Source organism: Oppia nitens, unplaced genomic scaffold (assembly GCF_028296485.1).
Source record: "Oppia nitens isolate AA-2021 unplaced genomic scaffold, nextdenovo-longstitch-racon4-pilon3 scaffold31_pilon_pilon_pilon, whole genome shotgun sequence".
Taxonomy (NCBI): domain Eukaryota; kingdom Metazoa; phylum Arthropoda; class Arachnida; order Sarcoptiformes; family Oppiidae; genus Oppia; species Oppia nitens.
Window position 1 is genome coordinate 793860 of NW_026533212.1, and position 16141 is coordinate 810000.

The window sequence follows — 16141 nt, forward strand, 5'->3', positions numbered from 1 at the left end:
ACATTTTAATTAATAAACTAATAAAAATTGATTTTTATATTATATATTGATTGCTATTACAAAAAAAACATAATAAATAAAACTTAATATATAAATCATTATATCAAATATATTATAATTTATTGATTAACTTTCTAAATAAAAAAAATTACTGTAATTTTATTATTATTTTTTTATTTTGTTTGCTTTTTTTATAATAAACTTATTAGATATTTAAGACACGATTTATATAACCATCAAAAAAAACTACAATAAAAACTAAATAATAAAATTGAAAAAAATTAAAAAAAAAAATTAAACTGGACTTACAATTGTTTTTTAAATTATTTATATATAGTTTTGATCGATTAAATGCATATAAAAAATTAATGTTAAAATAATAATAATAAGATTTAATAATAATTGTTTGAATTGTTTTTAAAAAATTTTATTTTAAAGTTTTCTAATTTTTAATCATTTATTTTCATGGATTATATTACTAATAGTTTTTTTTGTTTACGGTATTTGATTTAATTTAATTTTTTAAAATAATAATAATAATGATATTRTTTATCCAATTATTATTTATATATATATATATATATATATATATATATATATATATATATATATATATATGATATAATATAGTATTACTTATATAGTATTTTTTTGATGTCATTATTATTTAATTAAATAAAAAATTTAACAAAAAATAAATAAATAWATATATTAAATGTCAGWTTAATTAAATCGTAAAAATAGATATTATTTGCTATTATTTTAATATCATTATTAAATAGTTTTATAGTAGTAAGTACAATATATATATATATATATAAAATAATTTTTTTTAATGATTAACTAAAAGTATATTATAATWACTAAATAAACTATGATTTACTTAAAATTATTTTTTTAATATAAATATATTATATAATAAATCATATATATACACATATATATATATATATATATATATATAAAAGCTGTTTTCAAAACAACATTGATTATAGTTTAAGACTAACATATAGTTTATATACGTTATATATATATATATGTATATACRGTATATATATATATATACAGTATATACTGTATATACAGTACATTACAATACTATAGACACTAAGTTATCGATCGATCAATTGAATTGTCGCTTACAGATCAAGTTGTCAATTGTATGTGTGATTTATAATACCTATATATATATATATATATATATGAATGTATGTACAGTACGTATGTATGGATAGATAGTTAGTAAGTGTTAGAGAGAGAGAGAGAGAGAGAGAGAGAGAGAGAGAGAGACTTTAACTTTTCATTAATGGTTTTCCTAAATAACTAACAACACAAAAATATCTACCGCTTCCTATAGTAAACTATACATTAATATATAGAATAAACATTAAATAAATTTTTTTTTATTAAATATGTATACAAAATATACAGTATATATATATATAATTAATTATTTAGTATACAATATATATAGATTATATACTCTGATATTTCTATAAAAAAAATTWATTTAGGTATATAATATTTATTTAATCAATATTWATAAAATATATATATATACATTAATAGTATTTACATATACACATWGTATAGTATAGTTCAATACTAATAGGAAATTGTGAATTATATTATTTATTAATTTAATATACATTAATGTAGTTTATATTTTTCAAAAATATTTATTTAAAAATTTATAACATAGTATTTAATAAATAAGTTATACWRTRAGTAATGCATTCAAAAAAWATWTTTCTTATRAATTATAAACTAATSAAATAATATATATACAGTATATATATATATATATATATTAATATATATTAATATATAATTAATTAAATAATTATATTTTAACAAATAAATTGCTGATTATAATTTTTATAATTATATATAATAGCGATATTAATTTACACATACATACATACATACATAAATATACACACATATATATACATATACACATATATATACACAAACACATACATACATAGTATAGATACAGTTAATATTAGTATTTAAAATTTAATACATAATATCAGATATATAGGATAGAAAAAATGCTAATAATAACTGAAATTATTTGACATTTATTTATTTTATTTGTATACTTTCTATACTATAAATTCAATRCATGGGTTAAATCAAAATAATTTTATTTATTTTTTCCAACAAAAAAAAATATTTGACTAAAATTGTTGAGAGAGAGAGAGAGAGAGAGAGAGAGAGAGAGAGAGAGAGAGAAAGTTTAATATATATTTTAATATATAATTTCAATTTTCAATGAAAATATTTTTTGTCTATTCATAGTGTGTGTGTGAGTTRACTACAAATTTATTTGACAAATGGTTTTCAATATATAAATTGATGTATATTTCAGTGATTGTGTTATGTGTGTTGAGTGTGTGTGTGTGTGTGTGTGTGTGTGTGTGTGTGTGTGTAATGTGTGTGTGTATGTGTGTGTGTCACACACACACACACACACACACACACACACACACACACACACACACACACACACACACACACTGTGTGTGTGTAGTAAACTAATATAAATCATATCTAATCTTATAAATACTTTATCTATCACTCACACACTTACTCACACACACACACACACACACCCACTCACTCACTCACGTACATACATAAGTAAACGTAACTAACCACTCATACATACATATTTACACGTAAATGCAAACTTATTAATACATATCATAAATACATACTCATTTTTACRCATACACACAAATACATACACATACACACATACAAACACAAATATATACATGCACACACACACATACACACACACATACACACACATACACACACACATACACACACATACACACACACACATACACACACACATACACACACATACAAATACACACACATACAAATACATACAAATACTTGTTTTTGTCATATTATAAACAATATATTTATTCCATACATACAAATACACACACATACAAATACATACAAATACAAATACATACAAATACACATACATACAAATATACATACATATACACACTCACATATACACACACATACAAACATACGTACATACATACACACACATACATATACACACACACACGTACACACAACTCATGATAATATAAAATATCATTATTTATCAAATTTCAATCATCAATGGATAATCAAAAATATACAGTATATATATGAGACTAAACTTTCACAAAACACACACACACACACACACACACAATATCTTATTATTTGAACAGTATATATATATACAGAAGAAAACTAACTGAAAATTATAGACAAAAAAAACGACAAAAATTTTATAATAAATAGATTTATATATATATATATATATATAGTATATACAGTGTATATAATATTTGATGAAAATTTATAGATACTTTAGATGTCAACTATATATATATAAAGTATATATATATATATATATATTAYASTATAAGTAAAGCATATTATAATAACAATTTTCAGCTATAATAATAAAAAACTTATAAATATTACTTACCCTACGATTGATAGTATATGACAACCCTTTTATTATTATTTTTTTGTTGCTTTATATATATATATATATATATATATATATACATACCACTCCAGTAGCTAATAGGGTGTATATCCACTCACTCACACACTCACTATAATATACAATACTATRCAATARAGATAACAAAAAAAAACTGCATTTTATTTTTCACCAAATGATTTATAATAGTATTATATATATAAAAAATTTTGACACATATTTAAACTTATTGTTAAAAAAATAAATTATATAATTTGTTACCATTAAGTAGTAGTAGTAGTAATTGGCTATAAAAATATAACAAATAAGTTATTTTATTTATTATTATTATTATATTAAACTGTATWGAAATATACACAATATATRATCAATGATATGAAATCAATTCAATTWAATTTTCAATACAATATATATATATAAACTATTATAAAMTGTATATAATTGAGATTTTTTAAAATAAAAGTTTAAACTTAAAATAATATCTATAGAATTATTAGTTTATATATATATATATATATATATATATATATATATATTAATTGACTTAATATTAATTAATTATGAATTATGACTTTTATCTAATTTTATTTTATATTTTTTTGATAAATTTTTTGTTTTAATTGATATATGAAATAATCAATGTTATAATTTTATATTAATGTTTTTTTKTTGTTGAAAGTGTAATAAACTTGAAKTRTTATTAAAACATTAAATAAATATTATTYAAATATTTCACTTTTAAATAAACAAATTATTAAATTTGCATATATTATACAATATTATTGAATATTCATAACATTAATATTRTTTAAAAAYATTAATCTTTAATATTAGTTAATCCATAAAATGCTAATCAATTAAACATTTTTTTAKTAAACTTAATGCTAATTATTTAATTATTATTCATAAATATTTTAATAGTTTTTTTWWAAATTACTAATTAATATAATTTTGTTTACATTATTTAACATAAATTAGTAGAAAATTTATAAAAWTTTTACTAATTTACAACAAAATATTTGATTAAAAAAAATTATTCATTTTATTTAGTAGTTATTATAATCTCTAAAAAATTATTATAATAATGACTTATTATTTATAAATCTAAGTCTAATATATTGATTATTTATTTATTTATTTTTTGATAAATTATTTGTTTATTTAAAAAATGTTAATTATTTTATTATTACAATATATAGTGATAATACAATACAATATTATTATAAAATTAAAATTAAAATTATTTATTAACAACAATAATTGAAAAATACAAAATTTAAATTTTATTAACAATTARCAATATATTTGTACTTTTATATATATATATTTTTTAATTAAACATTTAATCAATAATAATAATAATATTGTAAACATAACTAATTAATAAATWTATTTTATTTATTTTGTATGAAATAATAATAGATTTATTTTTCACAATATTTTTCCCAAAAAAAAAATAAAATAAAAATATTTTCCAACAATTTTCTRAGCATTTTATATGCCATTACTGTTATATAATTGATTTGTTTGTTGTATTAAAAACATAAAATTTTTTATTTATTTATTTAKTTAGTTATCAATCGATATATTATTTATATATATAAATTCAATAGATATAAACTAGAAAATAAATACTACAATATTTTTAGTATATATATATACTAAAATAATAATAATAATAATAATACAAATTGATTGACAAACAAAAGTATTTTTTGAGGGATTTAAGTATATTTTTATAATCATATTATTATTATTATTATATTATTTTKTTTTCATATAAATACTGTATATACTATTAGTATATTATTTATATATATAAGTATTTAAATCTATATATATATATAATATTTATAGTAMTTTTCAGTAAAAGTATTAAACATATTATCATAAATTTTATATTGAATATACAAATATATATATATATACTGTATWAATGYCATACAATTTGTTTTACCAATTATTATTAAATATTAAATATTAAATATTATTATTATTATTATACAAAATAATATGCTATATTGTGTGTGTGTGTCTGTATTTATTAGATAATAAATTAGATTTAAATAAATCTAAAAATAAAATTTATATATAATATATATATACAAACTTGAAATTTATTTTTATTTAATAAAATAAATCTATTATATATATATCTGAATAWGAAATTTATATATATTTTTATCAATACATTAAAAAAATCCCATAAATTTTTTTGTTACTAAATAATACATTGATATACAGTATCTTTAAATATAATAWGAATATTCTGTATATATATATATATATATATATATATTAATATATAGATGTAATAAATATGTAATAAATATGACATTTAGTTTGGGATTTATATAACTATTAAATCGGTTTATTTTTTTGGCAAATAATAATAATAATAACACAAAAAATAGCAATAAAATCATAATCACAGATATATTGTATAAATACTTATAACAAATATAAATGATAATAAATATTTATATATATATATATATATATATATACTKTATAACAATTKATGAAATATTAGACAACAATTATTAAACATTATATTAAACATTGTTAATAAAATCAATAAATAAATAAATAATAATAAAAAAAGATAAAAACATATTTCATGTCATTATAATTATTATTAATATTATTATTAGTTGCTATTTATTTTATTTTATTTTATCTAGGATAATTTATTATTGCTTTATTAGCAAATAATAAATAATAATAATAATAATAATAAATTTCTCTCAATTTTATTAATAAAATTATATGATTTTCTAATAATTATTCACTGATTTATGATTTTATTATTATTATTTGATATATATATATATATATATACACTGTATATATAATATATATATATTATTAGATTATTGAGAGATTAATAAAATTTATTATTAGTTTTTTGGTATTCATTTAATAATACATATAAAGCAAATAATAATAATAATAATAAAATAATATAATAATGATTAATTAGATGATCATGATAAATTACTTATAAATGTTGTACTGTTGTAGATTAATATAATAATAATAATAATAATAATAATAATAATAATAATAATAATAATAATAATAACTGGTTTATTATATAGTGTGATCATTATGTCAATATATATATATATATATATATATATATATATTAATGGGTAGGATGACCAACTCACTGTCACTCTATCACAATTGACTGCCTGTAATCTATAATAGACTGAKGGGTGGGAAACGTTAGATTTTAGTAATTTTTATAATAATTTTAATAAACTAGTTATACATTCAATTTGTTTGGCAAAACTATATTAGAAATAGAAACAAATTAAACCAWAAAATAAAAYAAATAGTAAAAAAATATATAAAAATATTTGTAATAAAATTATATAAAAATATTTGTAATAAAATTATAATAGTATTACACACACACACACACACACACACACACACACACACACACACACATACACACACAWATACACAYATATACACACACATATACACACACATACACACACACATACACACACACACACACACATACACACACATACACACACAYATACACACACACATACACAYACACACATACACACACACAYACATACACACATACATACAMACATACACAYACATASAAAATAAAAACATAATTACTAAATMATAATAATAATAATATTGTCTGGGAAAGCCTAYTTACACTYATCAGWCACCCAAAACAGTTAACCATTAATTAAAAGCTATTAATAATAGCACAGTATTAGCCATTCCACCCCCACTCCCAGTAACTAGCATTGCCAACACCACCAAAACCAACTTAAATTATAGGATAATACAAAGTACTGCCGAATCGGACATCATCTGCTGGAGYGGTAACTGTGCATCTAATGGCAACAGTTCAGTGGTCAGGGCCTGCTGTCCGTTCAATCGCTTACGACATTGGCTACACTCGCACGGGTATTGTTTGGGCGGCGGATATATACGGTCGACAAACAACGGCTGGACGGGATTTGGTGGTCGTCTTTGCTGTCGTTGTTGTTGTTGGTGTTGACGACCGACACCGACACCGCTGATCCTGTCGTCAACTTCCATATACATGTGCTCTGCTATCACATCCCTGGCCTCATGATTACCGCCGCGCCGCCGCCGCCAATAGGTTGACAATAGGCAGCACTGGTAGTACCGCTAATACTACCGCCACTTAGGCTTCTCTGTCTATTGTTTGGCTGCTGATGACGAGGGCGACCCCGGCTATTATCAGCAGCACCGGTAGCCGCCATTGATATATCATTAGTAGTATTATTAGTAGTAGTAGTAATGGGATAATCATAATAGTAATTGCTATCAATTTGTTGTTGTTGTTGTTGATAATGATTACTATTACGGCTACCAGTGCTTCCRTAACTACCAGTTCCCGGAATTCTAGTACTACTAATACTATCTAAACAATCAGTACAATAGCATCGTTCAACAGTAGAGCTCCGGTAGTTTAATAAGTCATCAGTCATTGAATCCTTGTTTTTATTTTTTGTGTTTTTTGTTGATTTTTTTGATGAAAATAATCCCAATTTCTATAATAATTATATTTAAAAAAAATAATAATAAATATATTTAAAAAATAATAAATATATTTAAAAAATAATAAAATATATTTAAAAAATAATATACATATTTAAAAAATAATAAATATATTTTTTTAAAAATTAATAATTATTCAATAATTATTAATTAAATAAATAATTTTGTTTTAATTTTAAAATAAAAAATAATAATAATAAACAGTAATTATATTAGAAAAATGTTTTATAATAATTTAGAAAWTAATATAAAAAAATAATATTATTTTCCACAACAACAACAACAAAAAAATACTAAATACTTGAAAATAATAATAAATATTTTTCTATATAATAACATCAAAAGTTTTTAATTAATTTTTCTATAATAATAATAACAATAAGTTTATATAAAGTACTTAATCGTTAATTTAATGTATGGTATTATTATGATATTATTAATAATATAACTTATATAAGTAATAATAATAACTTAAAGTATTATTATTATTATTATGCAAATTGTTTGAAAGTTATAGCATTTATAATTATTTATTAAGTATTTTTGTTGAATAATTATAAATATATTTTTTGATGAAATTAAAATTAATATTTAAATTTAATATTATTTTCAATAATTTTAATAATAATAAATATATATAAAGTATATTAAATAGCATGGTATTTATTTAACAATTTAGTTTGGTTAATATCATTAATTTAATATTAAATTTACTTTTTTTTATATTAAATTATTTTCAATAATATATTTTTGTTAATATMTAATATAAAAAAATATACTTCAATGTAATTTAGTTTTATTTTTTTATTTATTTTTTTTTGAATAAAATATTATATATTTTTATTACATTTATTGACTAATCATAATAATAAATCATATTGATGATTTTTATTATTACTATTATTATTATGATGATGATTGAACAAATAAAATCTACAAATGTATATAATTTAACTTTTATTTAAAATAATTTTTTTTTAAAGTTATATTTTATTTTGTCTTTCAAAATAAAATTGAAATTATTTTTATTTTTCAATAAATGTAAAACAAGTCTACAATTTAGTCTACAATAATAATAATAACAGTAAAAGTATATTCAATTTTATTTTTGAATGTATTGTATCTATTATTATATACTATTACAATAGTATATATCAATCTATAGTATATAAAAATTTAGTAAAATTTATTAAATTAAACTAATTTATGTCTATAGCCTAATACAATTTAGACAGTAATAAAAATAATAATAATAATAAAAATTGCTATTGTTATAAATTTAATCATACTATTAACTAGGTCATAAATTTTTAGCAAATAAATAAAATTAGTTTATTTTAATCTTAATATAATTATTACTGTACTTTACTATTAATATATATAATAATAATAATAATAATAAATTTTAATTTCAATCTAAACTTCAATCCTATTATATAATATATAATTTTGTTTTTTTTTGTACAGTATTTTAGTAGAGATTTTTGTCTAATAAAAAATTTAATCGTATTATTAGTTTATTTTTTTGTTGTTGAAAATTACATATGATTTTTAATAATACATAAGTCATTATTGATTTTTTTGTTGTTAAAATTATATTAATATATACTGTAGTATATAATATATTTAATGTTTGTATAAATGATAAATGATAAAAATATGTATATATTATAATAAAATAGTTAACTTTATATATAACTGATAAATTATATCAAATTATATAATATTAAATATATATAAAATAGTTTTTTGAAACATAAAAAAAATTTAAGTCAATTAAAATTAAATAAAGTAATCAAACTTTCAATTTCATCAAAAAATAAAAACTATAATTTACAGTAGAGTATAAATTAGGTTTATTTCAAAATGTCATTTAAAACTTGATTGAAAAATAAAATTACTATCAATAGTATAAAATACAATACAAATAAATTAAATAAAAATTTACTAAAACTTTTTTTTAGTTAACTAATTAAATTTTTTATTGTTGTTATTTACTAAAAGCCATTAATATATATATATAATAGTAATAACAATAATAATTTGAAACAAAATTTATCGAAAATACTAAAATTAAAAAAATATTTATTTATTAAGTAATCAATATATAACTAAATATGACCTAGATAAAAATATAATTCAACAAAATATATTAATACAATTTCCTTTTAAAAATAAATTGTTAACAAACAATAGGAAATATAATATTATTTTATATATAAATATTTATTTATTAAATAAATAATTTGTAACAAAAATGTTTACAAACTTTTTTTGATGACGACTTTGATGATGACTGCACTGTCGTATTGTTTGTATTATCCATTAAATGTGAGTCAAACTGCATCCCTGACCATCAAAAAACAAAAATAAAAAACAAAAGTAAATAAATAACTAAAAAATATTTTTTAGTTATTACTAATAAATATGATATTTATTGAGTTGTAATTATAATTAAAATCTTATATTAGATTTTTTTGTTATTGTTGTTAAACTAAATAAATCAAAAATTAGCTGTTATTATGTTATTATATAAATTATATAATAAATATATGTATCATTAATTATTTTAGTTAATTTATTTCTAGCTAATCATAAAAACTATATATATATATATATATATATAGACAGTAATTACTTTTTAGCTAGATCATTATTATTATTATTATAAATGTTACTGGTTACAATACAATTTGTAATATGTTATTATGTAATAACTTATATAATATAATTTTAATTATGTAATTTGTTAATTTAGTTAATGAAAAAAATAACTACAAATTTTATTTTTAATTTAAAATTACATTTTTATTTTTTTAAATATATTAAATTTCTAGTATTTAACTCAATTTATAGTTTATTAGCCCAAAAAAAATTATTTATTATAATTTAAAAGTATAATAACTATTAGTATTATTAGTATAAATTTAAAAATTATATAAAATTTTATCTTATTTTAACTATTGTTTAAATAACAATTATTTTATTGTATAGTAGTAAATACAATAAAATAATTATTATAGTTATTAGTATAATAAATTGATTTAAATATAAAAATAATGAGTTTTTTTTTTAAAAAAATATTTAAAGCAAAAAAAACTAGTCATTAATTTAGATAATATTGATTATCGGAAAATTATTGCGCAAAATATATATTTATTTATTTGAATCAATAATATTGAAAATAAAATAAATATTAATTATATAAAATTGACTATTAATTTGTTTATAAATAAATTGTTTGTCAATATATCTAAAGTCCCAGTCCTTGAATTATACAAATTGTCAATAAATGTGATTAAATTAATATAAACTTTATATACAGTATATATATATTCATTAATAATAAAATTACTGTATATTAATGTATAGTATGTATAGTATTTTTATATAGTATTTCAAAATTCAAATTAATGTACAAATATTGAATTTTTTGCCAAAATTTAATTATTTTTTATTTAAAAAAAATTATATTCAATTATACTATTATAATAATAATACAGAATATTCTGTATATGTTTGCACTTTATATTTGAATAATAAATAATTTTTTTTTTAAAAATTATGAGTAGAAATATTTAAATTATTTTTTCACATGTTAAAAATTGCGAAATATTATTATAATATTTTTTTTAATACTCAGACATGACTGTATATATATAATAATTTATTTCAGCAAAAAAAAAACATTAATATGTTTTTTTTACATTTAAATCAATTGGGTTAAGCAATACATAAGTATTTATATATTTTTTGCTACTAAATAATATATAAAATAATAATAATAATAAAACTTGTAATTTACTTATAAAAAATAAAATAAAAAATTGCTTACAAAACACACACATATACTGTAGATTTTTAGACGTAAAAACTAAACGCAATATTATTTTTTTGTTTTTTATTTTGTTTTTTTTTGATTATTATTTTTGTGGATTTTTATCGTTGAACACAACATCTGCACGAATTTTATAATAGATTTTAGTTTTATTTATTTTTTATATTTTTTATATTTTTTGATAAAGTTTTTTAAAAAGTATTAGATATATATAATATATACTAATAATATATTAGTATAATATATATATATTGGTTTTTATTGATGTAAATGTATATATACTGTATGTATGTATGTGTGTTGTATAAAATAATTAAATTTTTATAAATATAGATAATATACTTATATATGTAAATTGAATTAATTATATTATATTTATTATATAATATAATTATTATAATAATAAAAAGTTTTATATATATAGTTAATACAAATATATTTATTTAATAATTATTTGACTAATAATTTGTTTGACTCATCTGTTAATTGAGATAATTATAATTACAATTAAATTATTCAAATTTATTATTATTATTATTTTCAATTTGTTTTATTATTGTTACATAAATTAATAACAATATTTCTTTTATTGTTATAAATATTATATTATAAAAATAATATATTTCTATACTAAATTAGATTACCAAATAATAATAATAATAATTAATTTGAATAATTAAATTGTAATTTTAATATACTATAAGTTTTTTACATTTTTAATTCATGTGTTATTATTGTTAGGTTTAATAATAATATTATTACTGTATTTAATAAATACGTGTTTTTAAATTAATTTAATTAATTATATATTTATTACACACATATATATATAACTACTTAATACAATAATTCTAAAAAAACATTAATTTTAAAAAATTTAATTTAAATAATTTCATTAAATTTCAATAAAATATAAGATTTTTATAGAAAATATTTTTACTAATAGATTACTAATTTATATAATATTTTTAAAGATTTTATAGTATAGTATGTTATAATAATAATAAAAAAAAATAAAAACTAAATTATCACAAAAAATCCTAAAAAAAACTATTTCAAAAAAACTGTGTTATAATGAGTTGCAATAAATCAAACAAAAAATATAATCACAAAAATTTTATTGTTAACGAAAAAAAATATTTTATTTTTTTCAATTTAATATTATTTTATTTTCTTGAAAATAGTTAAACATATTAAGTTCAAAACAAAACAAAATCAATGCAATGTTTAGACATAGTGTTAGACATTAATAAATAAAAAAAATTTTATATTATATAATTCATATATATATATATATAGAAAATAAATTTACCGAAAGTTTTTTGTTGTATTTTTTTATTGTTTTATTTGTCTCACAATTTGATGACACAAATAGCGATCCAGACATACGTCGGGGAATACATTAACACTTATATATACAGTATATATATATATATATATATAATTGTTGTCTATATATACATGTTATACTGTATATCAATATTAATATAAATCATATATATATTTATAGTTGTCTTATATATATAAACTTAGATTTGACTACAAATACTGTTATATATATATCAATGTAGACACTGAAACACATTACAGTTGTATCACTCAATTAATGTCTATAAAAAAACAGTATAACACTAGTAATAGTGACTAAAAAAATAAAACTTTTTATTTTATTTTCAACTGTTTTGTTTGACACATCCATTTCCCCTTTTAATATATATAGACTACTAGAGTCACACACACACACAATCACTTTCACCACTATTTTTTAGAGGAGATAATAGTATTATTTTGGTTTTCGACTACTAATACTACCAGTGCTGAGGACTGGCCGCACATTAAATGGATAGACAGACACATGTGATGATGAAAGTCGTGAGAGAGAGAGAGAGACTAAAAAAAAAAAATTTTTTTTTGTGAGATTCAGTCTCAATAATAGATGGGAAGTCTGGATGATGTGTGTGTGTGTTAGTACAGTATTAGGGTTAAGCACATACATGAGCCCAAAGAGTGAGTGAGTGAGTGAGTGAGTGAGTGAGTGAGTGAGTGAGTGAGTGAGTGAGTGAGGAGAGAGAGAGAGTGAGTGAGTGAGTGAGAGAGAGAGAGAGAGAGAGAATAGAGAGAGAGAGAGAGAGAGATTTTGCTATCGATTTTCTTTACAAATATATATACAGAGAGAGAGAGAGAGAGAGAGAGAGAGAGAGAGAGAGAGAGAGAGAGAGAGAGAGAGAGAGAGAGAGAGAGAGAGAGAGAGAGAGAGAGAGAGAGAGAGAGAGAGAGTGAGAGAGAGAGAGAGAGAGAGTCAGTGCATGCGTTCACAAAATAAAATATATTAATACAGAATATTCTTGTTATTATTATTATTATTATTATTATTACAATATTACTAATGTATTTCTATGTAAAATATTTTATTATTATTATTCTAACTATATATTAATAAACAAAACAAAAAAAAATGTTTTTTCTTGTATTTTGTTTAGTTTATATAATAAAATATTTATTTAATATATACATATATATATATATATATATACATAGATTATATAACACTAATTTATTTTGTCATTATTTTAGTTAGTTTTATGTTTTTTATTTAGTTTTTTTTAATGTTTTTTTTCATCATACAAAATGTTTCAACATAAAACATATTGTATTTATTCAATTAAAAACAACAACAGCAACAAAAAATTGTAATAATAAATGTAAAAAACATATCCTGTTTTTTCAGGATATTTGTCTTAAACTACTGTATATATACTTAAATTAAATCATTTATTTACAACAACAACAACAAAAAAAACATTTTTATAAAATATTATGTTTTTTACTAATGAAACATAAAATTTTAGGAAATTATTTTCATTAGTATTTAGATAAAATGTTTATAAAACAAACAAATATATATATATATATATATCAAAATTAAAATATTTATTTATTTTTGTAAAAAATTTTAGTCAAAACTAATTAGTTAATGTTTTAATTTTTTTTAAACTATTAATTATTTAATATTATAGTTTATAAACTTAATAATTAATAATATAAGCAATTGATTCAAATGATGTGTATAATTGAAATGTTAATCAAAAAATAATTTTATAGATTTTTTTATTTGATTAAATAATATTTATATTATTCAATATTTGTATATTTTATTTATTTATTTTTTAAATAAAATAATGTAAATAATCTTTTTTGTTGTTATGTTAATATTTAAAATATTAAATAATAATATTAAAATATATTTTTTTTATTTTATTTTTATATATATTTATTATTAAATATCAAATATTATTTTTTTAGTAGTTTTTTTTTCTTGAATTTAATTTCAATACAAATATWTGACAATTTATTTTATTATTATTGTTTAGTTTTTTTGTATTTAATGTAACAGTAATGTAATAAAAATATTTAATATATATAATAGTATTATTATTTTATAATATATATATAGTATTTTAAATACATTTGTGTAGGTGTGATAACATAATAATAATTATTATTATTATGACATTAATAATAATATTATTATTATATTTAAAAAAATAATATATAAATAACAATTTTCACAAAAAAAACAAAATTATATTAATGTTATAAATAAAAAAATTTTAGGTCAAAAATATTTAACTGTAAACGCCTTTTATTAATATTAATAATAATAATAATAATAATATTATAAAATATTAGATATAAATTATTTTATGTATAAATCTCAGTTAATAATAATAATAAATATATGATAAATAGATAAATAATTTATTTGTTTTGCAAATATGATAATATAAAAATTTTTCGCTAATAATAATAATAATAATTTATTAAATATAATTTGTCATTTATGTAAATTTCAAATTACATATATTATTATAGTATAAGTAAGTAAAGCCTTATTTTTATTTATATATAAAAATGTCAAATATATATAATATAATATATATATATATATATATATATATATTTGACACTTATTTCATATGTAAATACATATATAATATGCGATATATTGTTTTGAATTATGATATTATATTTGAGTTTTTAAAAATATATATTTATATAATATATTTTATTTTATTTATTTTAGTAAAATGTAATCTAATTTATCATTTTAAATAAATTTTGTTTATTTATGTTGTTGTTATTGTTTAAAAATTTTWAAATATTTATAAAATTTTTTCAAAAAGATATAT

General features: G+C 17.1%; 1 protein-coding gene across 1 annotated transcript in view; it reads right to left on the bottom strand.

Moving 5' to 3' along the window:
• Window positions 1-7587: 7587 nt before the first annotated feature.
• LOC128956655 (uncharacterized) overlaps window positions 7588-16141 on the bottom strand; it is a 14416-nt gene continuing 5862 nt past the window's right edge. The window contains exons 2-3 of the mRNA XM_054302374.1: window positions 10383-10462; window positions 7588-8106 (exon numbers count right to left, since the gene is read on the bottom strand). Coding sequence (XP_054158349.1) covers window positions 7645-8106; window positions 10383-10460 — 540 coding nt within the window. The 5' untranslated portion in view covers window positions 10461-10462 and the 3' untranslated portion in view covers window positions 7588-7644. The remainder of the gene's footprint in view (window positions 8107-10382; window positions 10463-16141) is intronic.